This window comes from Paroedura picta, chromosome 3 (genome assembly GCF_049243985.1).
Source record: "Paroedura picta isolate Pp20150507F chromosome 3, Ppicta_v3.0, whole genome shotgun sequence".
Classification (NCBI taxonomy): domain Eukaryota; kingdom Metazoa; phylum Chordata; class Lepidosauria; order Squamata; family Gekkonidae; genus Paroedura; species Paroedura picta.
In genome coordinates this window covers 144745463-144772971 of record NC_135371.1, presented here as the reverse complement: position 1 = coordinate 144772971, position 27509 = coordinate 144745463, and the positions used below count along the sequence as shown (strand labels likewise).

The 27509-nt window shown below is 39.3% G+C and overlaps 1 protein-coding gene across 9 annotated transcripts in view; it reads left to right on the top strand.

Moving 5' to 3' along the window:
* The window catches only part of CEP112 (centrosomal protein 112), a 336652-nt gene that overhangs the window by 91693 nt on the left and 217450 nt on the right, over window positions 1-27509 (top strand). For all 9 annotated transcript variants that reach the window (XR_013229509.1, XM_077328382.1, XM_077328385.1 and 6 more), the window contains 3 exons: window positions 26-161; window positions 9529-9636; window positions 23167-23349. Coding sequence is in view for 8 of the 9 variants with exons in the window: in XM_077328382.1 (XP_077184497.1) it covers window positions 26-161; window positions 9529-9636; window positions 23167-23349 (427 nt within the window). In the remaining variant the exon portion in view is untranslated. The remainder of the gene's footprint in view (window positions 1-25; window positions 162-9528; window positions 9637-23166; window positions 23350-27509) is intronic.

Below are 27509 nucleotides of genomic sequence, written 5' to 3'. Positions count from 1 at the left end.
ATGAAAAATGTCTCTGACTTTCTAGGGAGAAGGAGGAGCAATTGACTAGAGTGATGGAGGTACAGAGGCTGCAGGCCCAGCAGGCTGATGCTGCCCTGGAGGAGTTTAAGCAGCAGGTGGAGCTGAACTCAGAAAAAGTCTATGCTGAAATGAAAGAGCAGGTGAGAAGGTCATAATGCCAGCCTTCCTGGAGCTCTGTGTCACAGGGGGATAGCATATTCTTACAGTGCCAGAAACATGCTTCTCTTGATAGTGGCATATCAAACTCTTTTATAACTTAGTGGCTTTGCCAGCAAACCAGGAAGGAAAGGATGTCAGTTGTTAATTCATCTTTATAACTAAGACAATATAGTCATTACTGTAAAACTACCTATAATGGTATTACTAATATGGCTTTGTTTTGAATTAGGCCCTAATCTCTTATTTTGCACACCTCTTTGGTTCCCTGTTAATGAGGAATTTTCTTTGGTTTTATACAGTTTATCTCATTGTGACGACAACAATCATAATAGTAATAAAAATATTTGTATCCCATCTCCCCCTGGTTGGCTTAGGGCAGAGGACAACAAAATGAAAAACCATCAAATAAAATAAGAATTAATTAAAATATTAAAGTATTTTAACATTTCAAAAAACTGATTTGAGCCTTTTTGAGGGTTGGCCAAAACTTGAATGGATTTTTATTGGCAGATGGGTTGTCATACACGGAGGCCAGCATCTATGGTGTTTTTTTCCTGGCCTCAATCCTAGGCCTGGTGGAACAGAGGCCCATCATAATTATTTAAGATCCAGAAGGGTCCTGATCTCAGGCAGAGCATTCCATCAGTAAATTAGTAAATAAGTTTATTGTTGCAACATTGTGCCATAGCAACAACGGTTGAAAAAGCCTGGTCATGGTTTTCTAAATCTTAACACTCTTGAAGAGTATAGGGGGGAGGGGTCCCAGACCATTTAAAGCTTTGAAAGTGTCAAGACCTTGAACGTGATCCAGTCTCCATCTGGAGCCAGTGCAGCTACCTAGGAGAGCACGGATATAATATGTCCTCGTAATTGGGTCCTCATGATGAGGACCAGAGCTGCTGCATTCTGGACCATTCTAGATACAGACACTGTATCAAATACTGTTTCATAATTTCAAAATGAAATGCACTTCCATGTAATATCAGTTTTTCAGATCAGACAATAAATCATATTTCTTTACATTGGTCACCTATATACTATTCCAAATGTACCCCATGAGCAGATTTCTAAATCTGCAGAACAGGGCCACACTTATCCAAATTCTACAATTGTGCCCCCATCCCCAGGTTTGCAGAAAAATGAAAATGTTTAAGAAATACATTGGTAGGGGGGGATCTCCCCAAAACTAAAGCATTATTTGGGCATGTGCTGACAAGACAGATACCTCCTCTTGGGATCGTTATCAGCAATAATAGGGTATATTTGGGATTATCGGTGAGCATGGTGGCAAAATATGGGATGTGTGCCAGATGCAGCCCAGGTTGCAAAGATGATGGGTGGAGTGGCAGGAGCCAGGACCAGATAGAACCTGCAGCAGCTCTGCAGCAGTGGCCAGGAGCTGCACTCACTCGGTGGAGGTGGGAAACCAGAGGGATATAGAAAGAAAAAGAAATAATCAATGGAGTGTCTGTGTGTGAGAAATGGGGGCTTTGAGAATGAGAGAGTGATTGCGTTTGTGTTTTAGGAGGATTTGGTGTCACAGAAAGTGACAGCAGTGGTTAGGGGGCAGGCAGGACAATAAGAGAAAATAGGTATAGAGGAGGGAGAATAAGAATGTGAGGGGGAAAAAGACTCTTGTATGTCCCCACTTGCGTGTGTATGTGTGTGTGTGCGCGTGTGTGCGCGTCTCAAAACATTGAAAAGAACAAGAAAGTTATGCCAATGATGCTAATGATCCTGGATATATTTATAAAACAAATGCCAAAAAAAAAGACCTTTGCCATGACTATAGACTTTGTTATCCTTGTTTGATTGCATGTTCGAAACTGATTTTGTGCTCCAGAATTAAGTATACTTACCAGATTCCTAAAAGCCAGCAACAACAAAGGCTAATGATAAAAAGCTTTTAACTGATGAGCAGGGCAAAAGTAACAAAATAAGGGATCAAGTACACTTGCTTCAACACATTTGACATGTTTTAACTGTATTGTGTTTTGTGATTATATTTTATACTAGAAAATAAGCCCACTGTCTAAATAGTCTAAAAAGTCTAAATACAGCGGGTGCTAGCGGTTATTCCCCCCCCCCGCAGCGCGGTCTACCTGAAGGAGATGTAGGCGAGGAAACCCTGAGTCCGAGTGGATGTGTGTGCGGGCGGGGCAGGGGCGCCGGGCTCCGCCGCCACCGGTGGCTCTGCCACCACCGCCAGCTGCACCGGCTTCGGCAGAGGCACCAGCCCAGCTGCCTTCGCAGCCGGGTCCGCCATCTCTGCTGCTGCCGGCTGCGGCGGCTTCGCTGCTGCTGCCCCTCCTGGAGCTGGGGCCGGTGGCCACTGCTGGCAGCGCAGGGCGGCGTGAAGGCGCGTTCTTTGGTGCGGGGGCTGCAGCCGGCGCCGACCTGCCCTGGGCAAGGCACAACAGGTAATAGCGTCGGGTGGCCGCATGGGTTTGAATGCGGAGGGGGGACGGTCAGTCCGGGGGAAGGGGCCTACCGGCACCCTTCCTCATCCCGGACTGGGCCCGCCGATGGAACCCTTACTCTTTTATTTTATCCGCTCCATGAGGAGCGGTTAAAGATATGATTTTATGTTTTTTACGATGTTCCATTTGGTCTGACTAACTGTAACAAGAAATTTATTAATGTATGTGACCCAGTAAAGACCTCTAGCTTCTACACAATATGCTTGCTTAAATATTTTTGAAAAGTGGTCTCTGATGTCGTTCAGCTACTCAACAGCAGCTGTGAAAGTTACTTATAAGACAGATTGGGGCTGGTAATAGGGATTGCACAGAGGTATATGAATGTACAGGAGCCAAGTTATGAGAGTGTTACTTCTTAACTGAACTTCAACAGTTGTGCAAACTGTTGTGGACAAAGCATGAGGTTTCCCTTGGGATTTTCAGAATTTTTTAACCACTCTCCATGGTCCAGCACTCAGAGATTATTTGGCAAACTAGATTAGATGGGGTGGGACTAAGTGAACCCTAAAATACTCTACAAATCGGTAGCTGCCTCAATATGTTGGGTGAGCAATAGAAATAGTAGCTACCCAAATACTTTCTTTGTTATGGAGCATGTTATTAACATGGAGCAAAATGAGCCTATAAATTCCCTCCCCATCATAAGGCCCTAGATGATCCAGGGTCTGCCTACCTGAGGTACTGGCTCTCGCAATATGTTCCCAAGGAGCTTTGCAGACTGCTCAATTCAAACTGTTGGCTATCTCTGGCTTCCAAAATGTTTGCCTGACCTCAGCCAGAGCTAGGGCTGTTAGTCCTGACTTCAACCTGCTGGAAATAGCTGCCTGCTGAAATCTGGGCCCTGATAGAGCTGTCAAAATTCTACAGGCCTGCAAAACATTCTTCCATCAGACTTATGACCATAGTTATCAGGCTTCCTTCCCTATACAGGCTTCCCTCCTTCCCTATTGCCCTCCCTCTCACCTTTTAAGACACTTCCAATCCAGTTAATGTGGCGAAGGGCAATTAAGAAGGTGAAAGGATGGATATCGGTTTTATTTATATTATATATTATTTATTGTAAACTGCCCGAAGCCTACTTGAGAGGAGTGTTATAAAAATCAAATAAATAAATACATAAATATATGTGTTTCTTAACCAAAGTGCTAAATGTATTATTTGACAAATAAAACAAAAGGTTATAGTCAAAGAAATAAAAAGCAATATGTTGCTTCCAACAAAATATTTGTTCGTGATATTTTTCAATCTTTTCCCCCCCTCATTTTCCAGCATACTTTGGGGCTAAGGCCAGTTCAATCAAACCCAAAATCTGAGAGTCCCTAGACCCCTTGGCTAAATTATTTGCAATGAGAATGTTAAGCACTGGCCAGGAGTTTTTACAGAGTTTTTGCTTGCTAACAGAGTAATAGGTAGAAGAGGATTTCTCGGAACACTTGAATGAATGAAATGGCAGCCCAGTGGAAGGGTAAAAAGCAGAACAAGCCTACAAAGGTACAACCTACTACAGTCAGAAACTTGGACACTGATCCAGTCTTGCACCAGCAGTTCTTAGACTATTTTCCAAGGTTTTAAACATAACAAATAGTACTGTACTCTCTTGCTGTAGTACTGTACTCTCTTGCTGAATTCCAGCCACATCACTGCTGATTTAATAAAACAATAATATATTGGTATAGAGTTACACCCAACACTCCTTCTCTATGCTTTGAAACCTTCCTTCCTTATATGAAAATGTAGCCTTCCATATTAAATTACAAATGGCAAATGGATCCTAGTTACTGATGTGGGTTGAAATTTTGCAGAATTATTATACACGTTGAAATTTATTCACAGCTTAACCTTTTAAAAAAAGCACTATCTTCCGTGATGTATGGAATTTAAATAATTTTATTCACATTATTTAAATCCCAGAATGTAGTACAAAATTTGAGAGTTTTTTGCATTAAAGGCTTCCAGGATTTAGAAATGATTTAGTTGGTGTGAACACAGTTAATGTTGAAATTTAATATTTTTAAATATGTCTAATGGACTGTTTCCCTGGCATTGTTAAACTCAGCCTAAACTACCAACAAGGGTTTTTGAATAGCAAGTAATCCCACAAATCAAAGGATTTTGCACTTTTGCGTACATATTGTCATTTTGTTGACTTCCTCTAGTACTTAAAAGGTCCCATGATCCATTCATATATCTCCTAGTGTTAGAGTCCAGGGAAATATGTTCCCATTCACTGAATGGTTTCAGCTGATTAGCACTGATTTTGCAAACATTTCTGGAAATGTGCAGACATCATCAGCCTTTATCATTCTATAAGAAAAGAAACATAGCCAGTGTTGTATATGCATTGGTAATATTGAGATTGGACTACATTAGCATGTTCTATTTGAGATAGCTCTTGAGGATGGTCCAAAAACTTGACTAGGGATTGTGGTAATGTGCACTTAAGGCCAATATTTTTTTCCAGTTGCACTGGCTTCCAGTTTATTTCTGAATACTAACTTGAGACCTTTAAAGTCTAGCAGCTTGAGCCCAGAGTACCTAAAAGACTATCTCCACTCAACAAATTTACTGAGCTATGGACTGATGGTGAGATGTTCCTGTGGGAGTCTGCATTTCCTTATTTACAAAGTTTTTATTCCCGTTTTCTGCCCAATATGGTCCTTTGATGGATGTTCTTTTCTCAGGAGGTACTATAGTAGCAGGTCTTCTGGAACAGTTAAAAGGGGATTATAAATTCTGGATGATATTTGCTGTTTGTAGTTGCATTTATGGCTTTTAATTTTTAATTGTATTTTTTGCCTCTCTGAGCTAGAAAGCAACATGTCCATTAATTAAACACATTTTGTCAGAGCATTGAAACCAGATCGGGAAAACAGGAGAAAGCCCTCTGGCACAAAAATAATAGTCCTGGAAAATACTATGGTGCTAAAGGAACCTATACTTTATCCTTAGCCATCCTAGTTGATGTAAATTTCAGAGGTCAGTGGCAATCCAAGCAAAGGGTTTGAAGCCTTGGTGATAGCTCTGAAAATAGCTCTGTAGAAATGTTGTTCTGCTTTTGGGTGTGTAGGGGTGAGATGGAGAGATAAGCTGACAGATGGGATAAGGAATGCATTCCTGAGAACAAGTGCTGATAGCAGACACTGCCTTGGATTGAGACCAAGTTGAAATTAGGTCAGTAGCACGCAACATTGCTGACTAAAGGAATGTGTGACTGTGATCCTGGGATATGATTCCTGGTCACGTTCCTAGTTTGCTTAGCAAGAGCAGATTTGAAGATGATTGAGACTAGGGACAAAAAAAGATATTACCCATCACTGAAAAAGAGTACAGGCTGCAAGAGTTTGTTCAAGATGCAGAATTATGCCAGTTTTGCTCATACATTTTAAGACCAAACTGGCATTGATTCCAGGTTTCAGGTAGACTACCTTGACTGACTCTAAGGTGATGTGCTGTCTCCTTTTAAGAACAGGATGAGGGGAGGAAGTGCCATTCTATTATATTATACCACTGTCCTTTTCCCACATCAAATGCTTGGCAAAGTGTAATAAGTAACTCCTTATTAGGAAGGGTCTTACAAACATGGGTGAAGGAAATGTAGTAAAACAAAAAAAAGCGAGGACACATAAAAACTTAAACTCAGAAAAAGCATGTAACAAAAACAAGTTGGGAAATACATATGAACGGGTTTTGGTTACAATATGTTAAAGCAGGCTTTCTCAACCAGGCTTTCATGAAACCCTGGGGTTTCTTGAAGGCCTTGGAAGGGTTTCCTGATTGGTTGGGAGTTAATTAAGTTTTTATACCTTTTAAAATTTTGTTAGACATTTATCAGGTGATGTGACCATATATGTTCATATTGACCCAGCCACCTCTCCCAAAATGGCCAATGATGGGGCTGGAGGGGATGGGGAGGGGCCACAGGTGGGCACGTATGCAGCTATGCTTCCCAACCATATGCTGCACAATCATGCCACTTCTGGGGTTTCTCAAAGCCTGAAGAATGTTTCAGGGGTTTCTCAGTGGTAAAAATGTTGAGAAAGGCTGTGTTAAAGTAGCACAGCTTTAATCCATTACAAGTAATAAATAATTAAAAATCCATTAAAACCAAATGCATTTCAGCCACATGGCCTTCTCCATACAAATCTTTAAAATACACACCATAAAATAAAATTACTCAAAATGCAAAACCTGAAAAACAGAAGAAATGGGGGAAGAAAAAAAATTGGATCAATTTGGATTAATTATTGTGTGAATCATTTATAAAATTTTAAAATATAATTTTCAAAATTGTTAATCTGTTTTCCTAACACACAAAAATTTGGACCAGTTCATTAACTAGTTAAATTCCACTATATTATTGTAATTAATTTAGGACCATCAAAATAATTTTTCAGGTTGTTGTCCATAGTACAGATATTTAAGACATAATGATATATCATTTTATAATATAGATGACATTTTATTTCTAAACATAGATAAGTTTTGGAGGGGGAGGCAAGAATCCTTTTAGAAAGTTATCAAAATGTACCTCTGTAAGAAAGAGCAGAATGAATTGTAGATCTATGGTGAGTATCTCCTCATTCAGGAATCTCACCAACATTTGAAGTTGTTTGAGAAAGTGAACAAACATGTTGAACAAAATGATCCAATATACATTGTATACCTAGGTATAGATTGTATACCTAGGGTTGTGCAATTCGGCAGCCAAAGCAGCTGTTCCTGCCAGTAGCAGCCCGCGCCGCAGGGAGGGGGAGAAGGCGCAGGCGACGGCTGACTGTGTGTGCTGACTGGCGCGCTAGCGCCCGCACCTCCCCACCAAAAATATTCTGTCCTTCATTTTCCCCCCATCTTCTCTGCCTTTACTCTTTGCTATCAAAATGTTAATTATGTCTGTTGCAGAATTTATATTTAGTAGTTCTAATTTTAGATAACTTTGTTGCTGCATACATTTATATCTGATTCTTCCTGCAAGGTATATTTTGTCCCCCCAAAACGTCCATTTATTTTAGTAGTTTGCAATTTTAGATTAAAGTGCTTATCAAACTTATTAAAAAACAGAACAAAAAAATTAAAGATGGTATTTAAATGGAGCAAGGATTATGATTAGCTTCCTAAAGGCCATATGAAAAAGAATAGTTGGTTCTTATATGCCGCATTCCTCTCCCCACAACAGAAACCCTGTGAGGTGGGTGAGGCTGAGAGAGCCCTGATATCCCTGCTCGGTCAGAGCAGTTTTATCAGTGCCGTGGCAAGCCCAAGGTCACCCAGCTGGCTGCATGTTGGGGAGTGCAGAATCGAACCCGGCATGCCAGATTAAAAGTCCGCATTCCTAACCACTACACCAAACTGGCTCTCTTAATGCTACAAAATACAAAATACAAGGGGTCTTCCTTAATGATACAAAATATTGAAAGACCTGAGGAAAATTGGTGGCATACAGCAGCAGTCTCCAACCTTTTTGTGTTTAAGGACCGCCTCCGGGGGTGGGGGAGAGCCAGTGGCCCGGGCACCACACATGTGCGGCAGCTGCGTGCAAACGCGCATGCGCAGTTGCCACGCATGTGCATTTTCGCCAGCAGGGGGTGCTAATGTGCATGCACAGAGTTGCCACGCATGCACATTTTCACCAGCATGGGGCGCAAACGTGCATGCGCGGCAGCTATGCACATGCACGTTTGCGTCACCGGTGTGCTGGCGGCCGCGCTTGCCTCTTCCCCCCTCTCACAGTGAGAAGCTAGCCCGGCCGCGAGCAAAGCGGCCACTTCATTCGCGGCCTGGCAAGCTTCTCGCTGCGGGGAGGAGGGAGGCGTGGCCGCCGGTGGACCAGTACTGCAGCCTTCTCGGACCGGTACTGGGCCGCAGACCGGGGGTTGACGATCCCCGGCATACAGGACTAGATTACAACCCATTTATATTCAGAACATCCCATTTTCTTAAGTATTAAACAAAAGACTCTATGTGGCCTTTATGGATCTGATCACAGTTCAACTCAATTAGGAGAGATAATTTAGTTCTAAAAGGAATTTATCATGAAGGCATTTGTGCTTTATATATAGACATTTTTGAATGCATGTATAACTCAGATATAACAGTTGTGCTGGTAGTACAAATCATCACATTTGGAAATGAAAAGAATTCTTGATATTATGCGCTTGTATTATGGAATTATTATTGAATCTAAAATTTTTTGATCCATACAGTTCTGGTAATAAAAGACTTCCATTTATTTTTTCTTTCTATGCAACAAATTAATTTTATCCAGATAAATTTTTTCTCATGATAGCAAGTGAATCATACCATGTTCTGTGAAGAAAAAGGAAAAAATGGGAAAATCAGCTTGGCTTTGAGGATTTTCCCTCTCTCTTTGACAGCACATATGAAGGATATGATGACTGCCATCAAGAAAAGTACATTTCATTTAATTAGTATTGAGAAATGCATTTAGAATAAAACCATCATGCTTTTATATTGAATGATGACATTAAGCTGTTAACATTATGGCATGGTGACCAACTCTGGACAAAATTAAAAAGTTGCATCTAAGCATGAAAGGAAGAGAGATACAGATAAAATGCAATTCAAACTAATATCAGCACTTGTCTTAATTAATATTTATTAATAATTAATTTCAGCACTTGCCCAAGTCTTTATTGAAATAAATAGAATTTAACATTGATTCACTAAATAGACTGCTGACATTTCACTTTTTGTCACACTACAGGTATAGTAACTCTTTTACATTGAAGAATTGTCATTATTGCTTCTGTAAAGTAATTTTTATATAGTTAATGGTGTGCCATGCAATAAATCACCCCAATATTTTGAGGTGACTGATATAATATATTAAATATTATCTTTTACTATCTAGATGGGCAAGGTGGAAGCAGATCTAAGCAGATCAAAATCTCTTCGTGAAAAGCAGTCCAAAGAATTTGCCTGGCAGTTGGAAGAACTCAAGCAAAGATATGAACAACAGGTCGGCTGGTTTGTTTGTTATAATAAACTTTCTGGGTATTTCTGTTTGCAACATAGGTTGATCCAGTTTGCTTATTTTATTTTCCATTTTTAGCAATAACTTTGGAGTCTATTGACTTTTGATTCCAATGCTGTCTTTAATTCAGAAAGGTTGCTTTTTGTTCCTAACATTTGCATTTGCAGTGAAACTTTCAATTTCTTCAAGATTTCCAGTTCCTTGAATTATGCATATCATCACCTCTTTCTATATTCAATTATTTGCTTCCTTTGTCTATTTATTTGTGGAAAATTCACTACTTCAGCTGATCTAGGTATAGTTTGATATATCTAATTAAAATTTGCCTCCTTTCTTCTAAATCCCAGGTTCTTGCCACCTCTATTAATTGACAGTGTTAAGAGCTGGTCAGAAGGAGAAAGGATGAAAGTGTGAAAGATACAAGGTTCTCTATCACACCTTGTAGGGCACTGTCCACAGTTATTTACTGATATGACTTTTGTAATTATTTTGTATTTCACAAAAAAATTTAAATGAACTTAAAATACAGTATCATGCTTTCTCCTTTCTTCGTGTTCATAAATTGTCATATTTATAGACAATTTGTGTGCTCTTGTAAACTATGTCCGTTCATAAGGGTTCATAAGGGTGAATCAGTTCCTGTTTTATCAAGTTAATGTAATATAAGTTCAGGAGATTCTTCACAAGCAGTGTAAACATAATATGGTGTTAGGGATGTTACATTTGGAGCTAGATAGGTGATCCTTGAATCTCCTATTATATCCAAGCTAGGGTGTGTGTCTTTTCTTCCTTTCTTATTTTGCATTTAGCACCACCAGTTCTATAAGACCAATAGCCTTAAGATGCCAAAACCAAGCTTTTGAGTCATATAGAACACCATGATCAGAAACACTGGCATGTATTCTGGTCAAGAACAATCCTGTTTCCCTCTCTGAGCCTTCATTTTTAAAATAAAAGTCTTTTGCTAATTTATCAGTACAAAGAAATCATACAGCTCTTCACTAAGAAGAATTCTCAGTGGTTAACAGTTCAATAAGAAGTAAATTTATTTTTTCCTTACAGTGTTCTAGTCACCAAATACAAAGTGTTGAGTTATTTGACATTAACTTGGCACATTACTCTTTATTCTGATTAGTTTTCTTAGAGTTGATTATACTCAGGTGCTTGTTTTGTTTTGGTTTTTGTACTGTCATGTTCTCTCCCCCAGCAAAAATATTCATACAAATATCAAACCGAAAAATCCTATCTTCTGCAGAAGTCCTCTTTTCTGCTTAGATTTCATGTATCTCCTTTAAAACCCATGTCTATAGATTCATTATCATGTTTCTATATCATGTTTTCTGGCTGCAAACTTAAGATGACTTAAGTACAAGTCACTTTTGCATATTATTTTTCTTCCTTGTGAACAGTGCCTGTGCAGGCTCATGCATTGGTTTGATATCCTTCTTATTTGTACCAACTTGTTTTAATTTCTTTACTTACAGTCAAAGGGTGCAGTTTTTAATCTTTGTTTTTTGATACTTTCATGTCTTAAAGGTGAATAAGTGCATTCCACAATACTGATTAAAGTGGATTGTTATAAATGAGCAGTAAGGCATAACATGAAAATGTATCATATAGTTTGCCTCAAGTTATGTAACAAGGGTACCGTGCCAAAGCCTGCACTTTGAAATATGCTGCTTATAATGTTTGACTGCTGTTAAGGAATACGGTGTATATAACATTGATATAAATATGCATTCACTTGGCATTAATATTTTTACAGGATAATTATGGTAGAAAGGTTTTTTTGAAAGCTAAACGTTTCCAAAATTGACTTTGTCATTACAACACATTCTCTAGCAGAATTACCATAGACTTCAGCATACTTTAGTCCAAATTTAGTTAAGAAGCTTATGTTTTATTTGGTATTGGATTTTCACTTGCTGCATCCTTTTAAATTGTCCCATTCCTCCCAAGAACTTTAAGTGGTACATGTGGTTCTTTAGGAGTCCTCAGCAAGGCAGTCTGCCACATGGGTTAAGCTCCTCCTCGTTACAGGCGGAGTTGCTACAACTTCCTCAGTAGATAAGAAGGTGGGGAAACTTTCAGTGAAGGAAGAAGCCCATAATTCAAAACAGGCTCTTGCCTCAGGACCTTTTAACAAACTGCTGCCTAAGGTGCTGTGTGCCCTGGAGATCCCAGTGACTAGCAAAGCAGCAGATGATGCCGACATAAGCTCTGTACCCATGGGGACACCTTTTCCACTGGTTTTCAACTAGGTGGCACAGACAGGATGGGAAGCCCTACAAGGGCAAATACTAACCACCCCATAGTTACCAAATTTGATTTTGTTATGCCTGAGGTTTCTATAATTTTTAAATTGCCTCCTGTGCTCCTCTTTGGTTCTGCCAATGGAAGCAGATGGTCTTTCCAAAGATCCTTGTGACCGCAGGGTTGAACAGGCCATCACAATACATCTAAAAGTCGCTCCACATGCTCCCTTTTCACTTGGGCAGCATATGCTTGGAGCTCAAATACATCAGTGGCAGACAGTGGGATCCCCAAGGAGGTGAAGGATGGCCTAAAGAAAATTGCCTTACTGGCTGCCTTTTTAAACTTGTTTTTTTTTTAAATCTGGAACAAAAACAAAGAAACTACATGTTATCATCAAACATTTACAAATAACGATGCAAAATATTAGACATACTCACCCAACAACCTAAACTGCTCAGATACAGAACATAGTCTATTTCAAAGGCTGTGGTCATTAGGGAAACAGTGTATGTCTCTGTCTTATCAAACACAGTTGTGTGGCAGATAAATTACCAACTGTTTAATACAAAAGTATGAGAGCTTGCATCAGTGTAACCTAGTACATAACATCGATTTTGACCAGTTACATCAGTGGTTCTCAACCTCTTCTTCACTGTGACCCCAACTTCGTCGCCAAAGCCCAGCAGAGGCTTAGCCAGAAGAGCTGCCAGCTAGCGCTGCGGAGTCCATGGGTGACCCCTGCAGGAGGAGACTGGAGGGGGGTGAGGGCCCTGCCCGGGGGAAGGGGCTGCTGCTGCCACCACCACCATTTTCACATTGCTCACTGTCCCGCTCTGGGCCAGGCTTGGGCGCGCCTCTTGCTCCCTTGGCTTGCTGCTTCTCTCCTTTCTCCCTTCTTTTAACCGCGAGTAGGAGGGTGTTCCACGGTGGCCCTGCTGCAGAGCATGCAGGGCTTGCCGGATGGAGTCGGGCGGGATGGGGCAACTTTGGACGTGCAGGGGGAGGGGGTCGCTTTCTTACCAGCTCTGAAAGAGCTTTCAAAAGTAGAGGAGATCTTTAAATTTGTGAGACAATTGAAATTAAGAGCCTTTTTTAGATAGAATAAATACTAGTAAAATAAGTATGCTTTGTCCCAATTCCTACTTTATACACAATATTGACCACCAGAACATTAATGTCTTTCAATCACTAATTATTAGCGGCATTGCAAAATTAGAATCTGAGAAAATTTTGCTAATTTGTCTAAGGAGAAGAAGAAGAGTTGGTTCTTATATGCCGCTTTTCCCTACCCGAAGGAGGCTCAAAGCGGCTTACAGTCGCCTTCCCATTCCTCTCCCCACAACAGACACCCTGTGAGGTGGGTGAGGCTGAGAGAGCGCTGATATCACTGCCCGGTCAGAACAGTTTTATCAGTGCCGTGGCGAGCCCAAGGTCACCCAGCTGGTTGCATGTGGGGGAGCGCAGAATCGAACCTGGCATGCCAGATTAGAAGTCTGCATTCCTAAGCACTACACCAAACTGGCTCTCCACATTCTGTCCAGCCTAGCATCTTGAGGGAAATTGATTGTTTAAATGAAATTCAGAGACAATTGTCTGATTCCAAATATTTTAAGGTTTCGTCTTAGACCCCACAAATCATATTTCCATGATCATATGAACTTAATCCAGGAAGCTAGCAGTATGGTCTGTATAGATCAGTGGTCCGCAACCTTCTTCAGGCTGCGGACCGGCGGCGGCAGGGAGGGCGATCACCCGGCCGCGCATGCGCATTTGTGGCCGCGCATGGTGCAAACACGTATGTACGCCACGGCGTGGCCCTGTGGAGGCAGGGAGCCGCGGCCTAGCACCGGGCTGCGGCCCGGTGGTTGGGGACCACCGATATAGATGATAATATATTATTAATGAGCATCCACAGATGCCAATGTTTTTACCTAACCAAGGTGCTTAAGCTAGAATGTCCACTGCAAGGCAAACTGATAATTTTAGGAAATAATTCTGTTTTTGAACCCATTTCTAAATATATAATCACCCCAAGCCATTGAAATCAATACTTTCAACTATGGATTTAGCTGCATTATACACTAATGTACTTTAAATTCTAGATTGAACCCCGTCATCCTACTTACTTTATTATGGACTTCTTGGGTATTGATTTAGAAAAATGTTTCTTCAGGTTTGATGACACTAATTTCAAATACAAGGAGTAGTGATGGGCAATGCCTTTGCTCTATCTATTGCAACCTACATCCCATGCTAAGGTGTCATGCTTTTCCTTTAAGGGAGGGCTCCTGTTTGGGGACAGGAACAAAAAGAAGGTACTGCCCTCCAGGAGGAGGGAGGCCAAGCCATAGAAGCATTACTCATCCTTTTGGGACAACAAAGGAAGCGCTAACTTATGATTCCCAAAGTCCTCAAAAGGCTGATGGCAACCCAGATTCTCTGGCAAGAGGAAGCCAGGACTCCAGAGATGTCAAGAAGTCACCATCAGCATGACTGCCTGGCCACGTCACATAGAGTGTGGGGATCCAATTGCAGTGGTTCACTGTTCAATGGGCTCCAACCGTGGGAGAATCATTGGATGCAGAAGACCATATTGCCAGTTACCAAATACAGATTCCCTCAGAAACACCTGCATCTCAGGGAGGCCATCCAGCACCTGCCTGACATTGACTGTTTATGCACTGGAGGTTTCATGCTGGGCTGCAGGGTGGAGTTTTAGTCGTGGTAGGTTGCCCCACCTCTTCCTGTATCCACATGGGGGAGCATTTGGCCCAGTGCGCCTCATCTGCCCTCGATTTGTGCTCCTGCACAGGAGCTGAGGCAGTGAAGTTCCCAGTGCGTATATGCTCATTAAGGTGATAGAACACATCTTAGTGGAACAGTTTGGTGAATATAAGTTTCTAGATCTGAGTTTGCATCCATTTAACCTGTTTTATATTTTGGAATAACTTACAGTGAGTAAAATTTTAATATTATATATATACACACACATTTTCATCTACATATATTTTAAAACCCGTCAATCTATATAGGTGGGAATCTATTCTACAAGCCCAAGTGAGTTGTAATAATTCTTTAAGATCTTTCAAAATGTAAGTTTCTGTATTATATTAAAACATGTTATTTCAAAAAATCTTCCAAAAGGAGCAAAGGCCTAACAGAGTTGGTGGAATTTTGGCAACTAAACAAACATATAGCAATGTCACCAAAAGAATGGAAAAGAAGGGAGATAAAAAAACAAGAGCAAGATGAAATGTCTCAGCTTCTACAAGGCATAGATATGTTCACAAAAGAGTTGCATAATGTCAAAATTGATATAAAGAAAGAGATAGCTGATATGAAAAAAGAAGTTAACGTTAAGAAGGATCTAGCCTTGGATAGAGCTGACCTGAAGAAAAGTGTTGAGGCACTGCAAATTGAGGGCCAAAGTCCAAGATTCAGAAAAAGAGGTGAAAGACATTAAAGAGTGTCAAGATTCTGCTGAAGATAGACTTGAAAATTGGAGGCTCAAGGAAGAAGCTGAAACTTATGTTTCAGAGGAATTACACAAGTGTTTGGCAAAACTGATCTAGAATAGGAATTTAAAGATGCAGTTCAATAATAGCTGCAGGAAGAAGAAATACAGATTGAAAGAATCGTCAGAGTGAACTCCTAGGGGTATATTCATGAGTTTTGATATTAAAAATATAAGAGCCTATATTCAAAAAAAACTATACAGAGCCATTATAGGTCAAAGGCCTAGAAGTGAGAGTTTTTGAAGATCTTCCAGATGAATCACTTCATAAGAGAGCAGACTTCTACTTTCTAAAATAGAAATTGATCCAATGGGAAATATGATACTCCTGGAGAATCCCATTTGCCCTTGAAATAGTCTTTCCAGAAGGAAGTTGTACTATTAAAACAGTGGAGCAAGCTCAACAACTTGCAGATCAATTATCTATGTCAGACCCTAGTAAAGAAGACAGAGGTCAGCCCGGGGCTCTAGGACCAGTGAGACAGAAAAACTTAAAGTGCTTTTTAGTGAATGTTATCAGCCTCAATGCACTGGCAAGCAGATCTAAGATATTCACACAGTTTAAGGAAACAGGAGCAGATATTATTTGTATGCAAGAAACTCACATTTTAAAAAACCCATGAACATCTCAATGCCAATAAATTAGGCAGCTTATATGTGGCTTCAGCAGAGGGGAAACAAAGAGGTGTGGCTGATTATATTACAAATAAAAAACTTTTAATCAACATACTGCTTCAAGATCCAAATGGCTGGTTTCTATTTTTGAAAGTGAGCGTATTAGATGAAAAAAAACTGGGCTCTGGTCAACTTATGTGCACCAAATAATGGAAAAGAACTTTTTTTGATGAATTTTTCCAGGTGCTTACAGAAATATTTGATGGTGAAGCAATAAACATTGGCTACTTCAGAGTGGCTTCAGATCCAGGAAGATTAAAAGAGCAAAGATGTCCAAGATGGTCCTTCAAAATCTAATGCAGCTGTTCCTGGTTTATATTTGGACAGAAAGGAACAAAACCAAACCTAATTTTTTTTCAGAGTGACACCGAACATACTTGAGAATGGGCTAATGGTGAATCTTGAAAAGCTTATTACCAACAGTAGCTGATGTAGACAGTTGGCCTAACACTTACTGATCACTCACTGCTTGAGTTATCAATATATTGTTATAGAACTGGTCAAAGATAGTAAATGAACAACTATATCCTCGATGATTTGCAGATGGTGAAGAAATGCCAAGAAGCTTTTAAAAATATTATTTTGACTAGATAAGCTATGACGAATACTACAAGGCCTATATTAAGAGGGAAATTGATAAATTACAATGCAAGGCTAAAGAAAAGAAAAGAGAATACGTGAGAAGTGCTTTCCCAATTGTGTACTGCTGAAGACTAACATCAGAAAACTCCTAAGGCCCTGTTGAAGTTAATGAACACTTTGAGAACACAGAGGGTCTTATTGAAAACCAAGAGAGGGAATTAAATATTCTGAAACAGAAGAATTTTTAATAAGCTGACAAACCAGAAAGATGGTTGGCATACAGATTAAGAAAATATTTTTTTTGGGGGGTGGCTATTGTAGTGATGAAAATTGGTTGTGTGGGGTATCAAAAAGAAAAGGATATTTAGCAATGTTTTGTTAAATTCTATTTAAGAACTGAACAAAGCTCAAACCCATGATGAAGTCTTTCTACTAAACCTTTTGGCCAATATTCCATGGAAGGAATCCACAGAAGAACAACAAGACATACTGAATCAGAATATAACTATTTAAGAAGTCAACAATGCTATTATGCCACTAAAACCTGGGAAGGCTGCTGCACCAGATGGTCTATCTACACAGTATTATAGAAAAATGTTACAAATCATTATTATATTATAGAAAAATGTTACAAATCATTACTATACCTCTGCAGCAAGTTATCAGTAAGATTATTGACAAGCCCAATAGAACTTTCCTTGATTCCTGGGAACATGCATACCAAACACTGATTCACAAAGAAGGTTCAGATCTGTTAATCCTACAGTTTTACAGACCTCTCACTTTTAAATGTTGACTGTAAATCTTTTTCAAAAATTTTGGTGGAGACTATAATAATGTATATCTGAAGTGGTTCATGAAGAAGAGGCAGGTTTCATGCCAAAGAGGTACATGAAGGATAACATCCGATTTGTCTAAAACTCACTGAATTTTGCATTATCTAATATTATCTAATATTTTTTTAGATAGATGCTGAAAAAGCCTTCAATAATGTTCTTTGGGGTCTCCTTAAATCTATGTTGCAAAAAATTAAAATTGCAAAAAAAAAAAAATTAAAAGTGGTAAAAATTTTGAAATGAATCCAACAAATTTATTTGAAGCAAAAAGCTAGACTACTTGTGAATGGTTAGCAGACAAAATAGAGATTAACAAGGGAACAAGACAGGAATGCCCTCTTTAACCTTTGCTATTCAACTGGATTCTGGAGGCCGTGGCAGTTATGATTAGATCTGCCCTTGAACATATGTGGCATCAAATATGGGGAAGCTATGCTAATTACATGGTTTTAACACTTTACAGGGCAGAGGCTTAAATCCCCGACTTAATGAATTGCCTAAGTACTTTTGGACACTTATATGGTCAAATAAAACAAGACGAAATTTTTCATACATGATGATCAAACTGGCCTCACAGATTTGTAGTGAGATTGATCCAGAAAAGATTAAATATCTTGGAGTTCATCTAGATAAAGACATAAAACATTATGCTAGTACAATTATCTTCTGGTGTGGCATAACGTCCAAAAACATCTTTGAAGATGGGCTATTAAATTGGTCCTGGTCGGCAAGAATATCAGTGGTTAACATTAACATATTGTCCAGGTTGAACTTCTTATTTCAAATATTATCAATAGAATTAAAAGACAAAAGTATATAAGACTGGCAAAGACTGCTAAATAAATTTATCTGGAATTATAAAAGATCTAGGATTTCCTTTAAGGTCCTCCAAGATGACAAGAGAATGGGCATACCAAACTGTATTACTATATCTCAGGGCTGGTCTGAATCTCAGATTGGATAAAGACCCCTCTAAGAAGAGATTTAATATTTGAGTGAATGTAATGGAACTGTAATATGATCAGAGTAGGTGAGCTTCAGTTCAGTTACTTTCACTTAAAGGTAGAGTTCAGGTTTGACTTAATCTAGAAACACTTATTTGTCTTTTGGGCAGTGCATGGTATTCATAAAACTCTCCTCCAAGACCACATTTCAATTATTCAAGCTTTCTTCATTGTTCAAATTTCACTCCTCTACCTAATGTGGGGGGATACCTTTTATTTTATTACATTTATATACCACATTCCCTTGTGGCTCGGTGTGGTTTACAATGAAACTGAGAGATGGAGATACAATGCAATATAAATTTGTGGTACACAGGCATCTTGAAACTTATAATGTTTATAACTTTCAGGATGCCTGTGTACTACAAATTTATATTGTATTGTATCTCCGTTTCATTATAAATGTGTATAACTTGTAATTTATAACTTTCCTAACATTTGAAGGGCATTTAAACTTTACAGTTCTACATTTGCAATAACTGCAGTTCAATTCTTCAGGAGTATTTTCGGGTGTCACTCTATTCTGGGAGCAGCTTAGTGGTGGGAGGGGCCCCTGAGCTTCCAGTTGATGGTGTTTTCATTGGTCCTGACAAACCTTGGTGGAAGGGCTCCATTTTGCAGGCTATGCAGAATTGTTTTAGCTCTGGCAGGTCCTGATCTCTTCTGGGAGTTCATTCTATCAAAAGCCTTGGCCCTTGTCAAGGCCAAACAAGCTTCCATGGGCCCAGTTTGTTGGTATTTGTGGAGTGAAGTTCTCTCTGGGGGGTGTAAGCAGAGAGGCAGTTCCTCAAGTACTCAGAAGCCTGGACTGCGTATGGACTTGAATGTGATACTATGGCCTGAATTATCTTGGTTGCCAGTGATACATCCTTACAGTCAAGGATGTGTTCTAGCTCTTTCATGGCTGTCCTTCCTAGTTTCAATCTCATTCCGTTTCAGGTTGCAGTCTCCCTTTTGGTTGATGATGGAGATAAGGAATAGAAAATATTGAACAATTTCAGTTTCTTCATTGTCGATCTTAAAAGTTGTGTGGTTCATCAGTATAAATTAATCTTCTTGATCCTTTGCTGTAATCCTGCTTTGGCACTTTCTGCTTTAGCCTTCATCAGTTGTTTGAACTTCTCTATTTTCACTATCTTATCATATGCTTATGAGGACATATGTGATGGCAGTTAGGGCGGCTAAACACGAGTTTTATGTCACCTCTATCGCATGTGTGAGCTCTCACCCAGCCCAATTATTTAGGGTAGTTCGATCTCTGACCATCCTTGACAAAGGGCACCAAAACCGCAGTCAATTGGCTCTTGGCCGTGAGGCATTAACAAGCTTTTTCGGGGACATAGTCTTGTCGCTCCACTGGGACCATCCTTTAATACAAAGAGGAAACTAGAGGCCCCTTGCCATCTCAGGGGTATATATTTGATGGCTTCAGGTGGCTCTCAGGAACCAAAGTGGACAAGATGCTGGGGTCAGTGAGGGTGACCATCTGATTCCTTGATGTCTGTCCATCTTGGTTGCTAAAGATGAGGGACCAGCGAATAGGAGGCCCTATGACAAAGATTATCAGCCTTTCCCTGTCTACAGGGGAATTCCTAGAAGTACTGAAGGAGGCAGTGGTTTGTCCCTTACTGAAAAGCCCATATCTGGACCCACAGGACCTGGCCAACTCCTGCCCGGTTTTGCATCTTGCATTTCTGGGCAAGGTGGTTGAAAAGGCTGTGGCAGACCAGCTACTGGTATACTTGGAGGAAGATTCGGTGCTCAACCCATACCAGTTGGGCTTCCATCCTGGCCACTGGGTGGAGAGGGTCATCTTGGTGGATGATCTCCGGCACCAGCTGGATCAGGGTGGTTTGGCCACCCTAATGATGCTTGATCTGTCGGCTGTGTTTGCTGTGGTCGAGCACGAGTTGAAGGCCCACCACTTTTTCAGGGCTAGGATTCGTAGGACACCCTTTCAATGGCTGTGCCACTTTCTCTGGAACCAGACATAGAGGGTGGCAGTGGTGGAGGAATTATTGCGCCCTTATTGTCTCCTTTGTAGGGTCCCACAGTTGGGTGGTACTTTCCCCTATGTTATTTAACATCTTTATGTGCCCTCTGGCACAGCTGGTCCAGAGTTATGGGCTGGAATGTCATCAATATGCGGATGACACCCAGATCTATCTCCTCATGGACAGTCACCTGGACTCCCACCCTGGATACATTTGTCAGATGTTTGGAAGCCATTGCTGTATAATTAGAGCAGAGTTGCCTGAAACTCAACCGCTCCAAGATGCAGATCCTGTGGCAGGGCAGAAAGGTGGTAGACCAGGAAGCACACCTACTCACCCTGGCGGCAGTACAACTTAACATCTTAACATCTTGTCCTCAAACCAGGGTACATACCTTGGTGTTCTGCTTTATACATAATTCTGTTCTAAGTGTGAAATAGAGGATACAAAAAAGCATATAGAGATGATTCCCCTTACATGGATTTCTGCAGTATATGTGCCTTCTGTTCTGTACGTACATCACACAACATTACTCATTTTACTACTTGTAAAGAGAGTAATCTTAAAGGTAAAGGTAAAGGTATCCCCTGTGCAAGCACCGAGTCATGTCTGACCCTTGGGGTGACGCCCTCTAGCGTTTTCATGGCAGACTCAATACAGGGTGGTTTGCCAGTGCCTTCCCCAGTCATTACCATTTACCACCCAGCAAGCTGGGTACTCATTTTACCGACCTTGGAAGGATGGAAGGCTGAGTCAACCTTGAGCCAGCTGCTGGAATTGAACTCCCAGCCTCATGGGCAAAACTTTCAAACGGCTGCCTTACCACTCTGCGCCACAAGAGGCTCTATAGAGTAATCTTACAAGCACTGTAAAGACAAGATCTGGAAACATCAGTTATCAAAACTTTGTAGTGCCTTGATTTTCCCCAAGTTGTTTTATGAATACACAATTGGAACAATATACATTTTTGCAACTGGTTAAAATAGCTTGAGGGGACTAAAAAGAGTAGGACAACTAAGAAATAAATGGGGGATGGGAGATAACTGTTACTTAAGATATTTACTACACAGAAGTTGAAGATACAATTTATGTTCAAATATTTTGTTAATGGTCTTGATTTTTTTTAAAAGATAAGGACAGGAAGGGATTGTTCTGATCTGAGTAGCTGATTACAAGGAAGCACATCCTTTCCATATAAGTGGTTTCAGGCCTAGATGTTGACAGATAGAAACATATCAAGTGTAATATCCAGGTTATATTTATGAGGCAGGGTTAGCAGATATTTTTCCACATGTATTTTACTTCACATAATTCCAGATAACGCTTTAATATCTTTAGTGTTACAAGGTTAGTGCTTCATTTTTGTTAAATGATGATGTCAGAATGTTTTACACAAACATGTTCCTACTGAACCTATCCCACCTTTCTGTGGGAATAAATTTTCCATCCCTACTTCGTTCCAGGATGGAAAACAAGGTTTAATAGTAATACTGAAAAAGCACAACAGCCACTTGCAAAGACAGATTTAAAACAAAATGTAGCAAAAATTGTGTAACAACTGCTGAAGCTTGAAAGTGCATTTAAGCAAAAACAAATAATGCTATCACTTTAAGATAAGATGCCTGCCCACTTTCTCCACACAAACAAGACCGATTTTGAACAGACTCCTACTGTTAGCCCTTTTTTTGAAGAAGAAGAGCTATTCTCACGCTTGATACAACCAACACATAGCAGCGTTTTTTTCTTCTCCTGAAATCCACCAAAACTGAAGAAAAATCCAAGTGACTGTTCTTAGCAGCTGTGTGGCCTGGAGTTCACTAGGAAAGCTGGCTTCCTGCAGTCCCCTATTCATCACCTGCTTCAAAGGCAGCCTAACTGGCTATAGTTTGCAGGCCAGGTAGGGTGCCATTGTGCACAGTCTGGGAGGATTAGTATCAAAGCTGCGGCAACCAGGCCCTTGGTCTTAGGCTGCCATTCAGTCTAGCAGGGAGAAGCTAAGGCTGGCCAAGGTCATCGTATCCAGTGGGGTGTGGACTGGGAAAGGATCCTGAGAATTGAATGCTTCTTATGAAACCATGGTGCAAGCTTGCAACACAGCAGGTGCTCTTCTTAAAACATGCATCTGTTTATGTTGTACCACGGCTGACAATTAACTAATAGACTTTAAAAAAAATCATTAAGGAAAAGGAATACATATACAAGTTGCCTAGATATGAGTTTTTATTTTAGAAAATCAATCTTTTTGCATTTGTGTGTGTGTGTGTGTACATGCATGTAGAGAAGACTGATTTAACCATTTCTAATCTGTAACACAGCTGGAGAGCAGCAGCAGGATTGTTTGAAATGTATACAGAACGTAACAATACATCTTTAAAATACGTTCTGATATACATGCAAGTATCCTGAGGTTAAAGATGTACCAGATTTTCTTAGTTGTTACGCATATGGAAACTGTATGGGCGATTTTTTACCTACCAAGGCAAAGGTAAATTTGTGGGTTTTAAAAAGAAAAGCTGAGGTAAGAATGGCATAAAAAACAAATTAAAACCAGCCAACTTTGATGAATTTGTAGGGGGAGAAACAAGCTGTAAGATGAGTTGTCATGACGACAGGGATGTTCTATTGATGAACTGTACTCCTCATTGTCCAATCAGATAATAGAGCTGAAGCTGGAGCATGAACAGGAGAAGACGCACCTATTCCAACAGCATAACGCAGAAAAGGATTGCCTAGTCCAAGACCATGAACGGGAAATTGAAAAACTAGAAAAACAGCTTCGGGCTGCCATGACAGAGCACGACAATAAAACTCTGGAATTCAGGAAGCGAGATGCACAGGTAATAATCAATAACATTTCAGAAATCAGAGGCTTTTTTTTTCCCAAAAAGGAAATTCCTGTTTCCCGTCTAGTTGTTTCACGCTGTTTGATCATTTGGAAAACTGACGTATAAACACAATTCTGCTTTTCTTTCTACCCCCCTCCCTTCCCTCCCCCGCCAGTGCTGGAAAAGGCTTTAACTGGGGGGGGGGGGTTGAGAACCACAGGTAGCCAGATTAAGAATCCCATGGTGTGCAATAATTTATAATCTTGTCTCATTTACTTTCACAGTGGATTTAAGGGGAGGAAAAGGTACCCCCCCCCCGTAAATTTACAACTCCCTTCTCTTCTCTAGATAGATCTGTATTAATATATCTGAGTAATTCATTTTCATGATTCATTTTTATCTTTGCAGACAGCCCACAAATTGTATCTCACTTGATTTCTTACTATCCAATGCAGTTTTTTAAAAAATTCTCTTGTGTTACTAAGTTTATTAGATGAACAGTTAAGAAACGCTTTCCATTAGGTTTTTTTCCCTACCTGCAGGGACAAATCCATGTGTATGTATGTTACATATAAAACCCCTCCCAACTCTAATCTCTATGGTCACTGTTGGAAGCCATTTGGCAGAATAACCGCTCTGTGGTAGCATTTGACTCTTCAGACTTATGGATGAAATGTGCACTGTCAGCGTGGAAAATTATCTTTATTAGTGGTTCTGGGGGTTTTTTGTTTGTTTTTTTAAATCTTCATGGCTAATTGTGATGTTCTTTGTCTATATTGTGAATGCCTAGCTAAAATTTGTTATCTAGAATGCATGTATTATAAAAAAAAAACTGAAGTGATTTTAAAATTTAGAGCCTATTTGGTCAAATAAGAAAATAATTATTGCTTCATTGATACGCATTAGAATGGCTTGGGTAATTTTGTATAGCAATAGTTATCTTTGTGTGGTTGATCTAACCGCCATATACTTTCTGCACATTAAATTCTTTTTTCCATTCCTGTTATATGACTGGGAACGTCAACATCCTTGCTATATAACTGTTGATAGTCCTATAGCACTTGTCTATACCATATGTAAACACAATTAACAGCTTATTTTATATTTTTGCCGCACGTTCCAGATATTCAGTATCAGGTTGCCTAAAATAAAATTAAATCATAGATGAAAAACACATTTTCTGTTTAGTTCAGTTTTTTTTATTTTAAAGAGAGATTTGTGCAGGTTCAATAATGAGGAATTGATGGCTTTGGAGTTAGATAGCATCCTCAGCATTTGCATAATACTCTACTACTGTGTTTTCATATATATAGCCTCTTTTCACAGACAGCACCCCAACTGAGGTGTTAGTTCCATTAGTCTTTACACAAGGAATATTCAGTATGAATTGTGAGTATAAAATATACTATTTCAATAAATATATTAATAGCTGAAAAGAAACGTATTGCAATTGCTAGCTTTTTCTGCGATTAGCTATATCCAGCGGATACAATCTAGAGATATTTCAGTGAGCCCAATTTTCTGTGAAATTAATGGATTTAAGCATTTAAATATGCACTTCAGTTCCACAGTGGTAATTACCTATTCCTAATGTTTGCTGAATTGTACCAAGTTATGCATGTGACTTTGGAGTAGCAACATTTGAGATTCTCTGATCTTTGCTGTCCTATATGTATTTTCTGCTTGATGGCTTCAGCTGATGGGTATTAATGGGGGGAGGGAAGCAGAAATTTTGATGTATGGTGCACAATAATTTCATAGTAATACTGTGAATCACTCCTCCTCTGTGACACATTGTAAGAGAAGATCTGTTGTTGTGAAATAGTTAAAAGGATATAGTAGGCAGTAGAAATGCCATACCATACCACTGGAAATCTTTCTTTTCATTTTTGTTCTTCTTATGCTATGGCCTCAGCACTTCAGTCAAAACAGTGCAGTACAGACAATGTACTTGACTAGGCCATTTTTCATGTTCTACAGGGCTCTCTAATAACCACCATTGTTGTTGGGGGAGGGTTCCTTTTGGAAAGGTCAAACCTAGTAATGTGATAAAAAAACTGCTTTGAGTGATAAATTTTGAGACAATTTACATTTTGTAAATGTTCACTTCATATGCAACCATTAGGTCTGATTTGCTGTTATCTGCTGTGTGAATATTGTCATTACCAAAGCAAAAAAGCATGCAGTATCTGACTAATATAGTAAGGTTTAAATAAAAAAAAGCAAATGATATTGTTATTAAGGTTTATATTAAGCCTTTTCTATTGTCATTAAATCATATTTGTACTACATGGCTTTCTGAGTCTTTCCACTCAACTATTTACAACACTGCAGAGGCCATTTTGTTTAGCTAGCCTCATCAGGCAATTAGCACTCTGGCAAACAAATTCTTTACTCTGAAAGGCAGAGCTGATTCATGGTTTTCAGATGATCTTAAGTTATGAAGATTTTTTCACATCTCTCTGCTATCATCGCATTAAAAATGGGTACATATTTTAGATCCGGTAATTAGAATAGTTTTGAAGAAAAGACTATTTTCCAGCACTGGAAAGGTAATGTATATTTTTCGTATCTGTGGTCTTATATTTTTTGATCATGAAAAGAATTAAGGTGGAAGATACAATGCCTAAGAGACCTGCGGTATATCACTAAGAAATTTGCTGTATCCCAGAAATTATGTCAAAATATTAGCTATGTATTCATGCTTAACTAAGCTATAGATTCATTTATCATATTCTTAACTCATTTTCTTATTTCGAGAAATTGCATGTCATGTAGCTGCTAAATTATCATTTTCTTCTAGTGTTTGGGTTTCATCTGATCATAATAAACCACATGTTTTACAACCACTGTTTATAATTGATGGTAATAAGATTTAGAACTAGAAACATAGGTTGAGTAAGTAGGTACCACATTTTAATTACCGTAATTTACATACAGCAAGATGTAGAGTGTTTATATATAGTATAATTTATATATATTATATCCATCACCGGGTTATTTAGTTCAATGCGCTGTGATTCTCTTTTTAAATGCTATTTGGCCTTATAAGTTCACACCTTCCATCATCTTACGGTTTCTTAATTTAATTACTATCACCTTTTCCCAAGCATATGATGCACATTTTTTCTACTTTTATCATCTTAATCCTTATTTCTTCATTGAAATAAATTCATTGAAATTATACCTTTTTGCATACAGAAGAACAGAAAGAACTTCAGAGAGGACACATTACTTGGTTGTTCTGTGGCAAAATAGGTATAAAGAAAATGAAACTTTTCCTGTATTTACTGTTACAAGGAACATCCTTGCCATTTTCTGTCATTCATAAATTGTATAGGCATGAAACTTAAACAGGTGAGCAAGATGATTTTTACAACGGATCAAAGGCTAACATGTTGTACTATTTACTGATCTCTAAATGTTTGCTAGTCCTTTAAGTTAATATATGTTCCAGACTATCTTTTATTAATCAATTAAAATAATTTGTAGTTCTGAAGTATTTGAAGCTGATAGGAAGAAAAAATTGAGCAGATAAAAAAGAGAAATATGGTAGGATAAAGTGTTTATGTATAATTTCCTTTTATCTGTTTTTTTTCCTTGTTTTTCTATTGTCGTTCTTTTCTTGATGTGTGTTTTCCTCTTAGATTTGCATTGTTTTCTCTTTTTCATGATATTGACTTTCCATTTCCTACTATTTATTACAAGGTGTAAGTTGGTTCCTAGTTTCTTATTTGCATTCCCTAATTCCTTATTCATGAATCCAAGCACAAATATCAAGTATAATTTTCAAGTTTGGTACCCAAAAGAATGCTTGAGCCATCACATACATGCCCCAGTATTCAAAGGTGGACTGGCCCTAGGACGAGTGCACATGCAGAAAGTGGGACGGAGCTGTTCCCTGAAACAATCACTGGACAACCCCAAATCATACTTGTCCACACTCTGGATACTGTCCCTGATGAGAAGACATGCACTGGTGCCCAGTCTGAATATTGGTTCTCCCACCAAGAGCTTCTGTTTGGGTTGCCATCAAAATGCTTATGTGGGGAAGAAGATTTGAATATGGCAGTAGAATGACTGCATTCCATCTGAACCCCAAATAATGCTAGGACCATCACATATCATGTTGCCACATTTATTAGGGAACTCTGCCCTCTGAGTTGACCTAT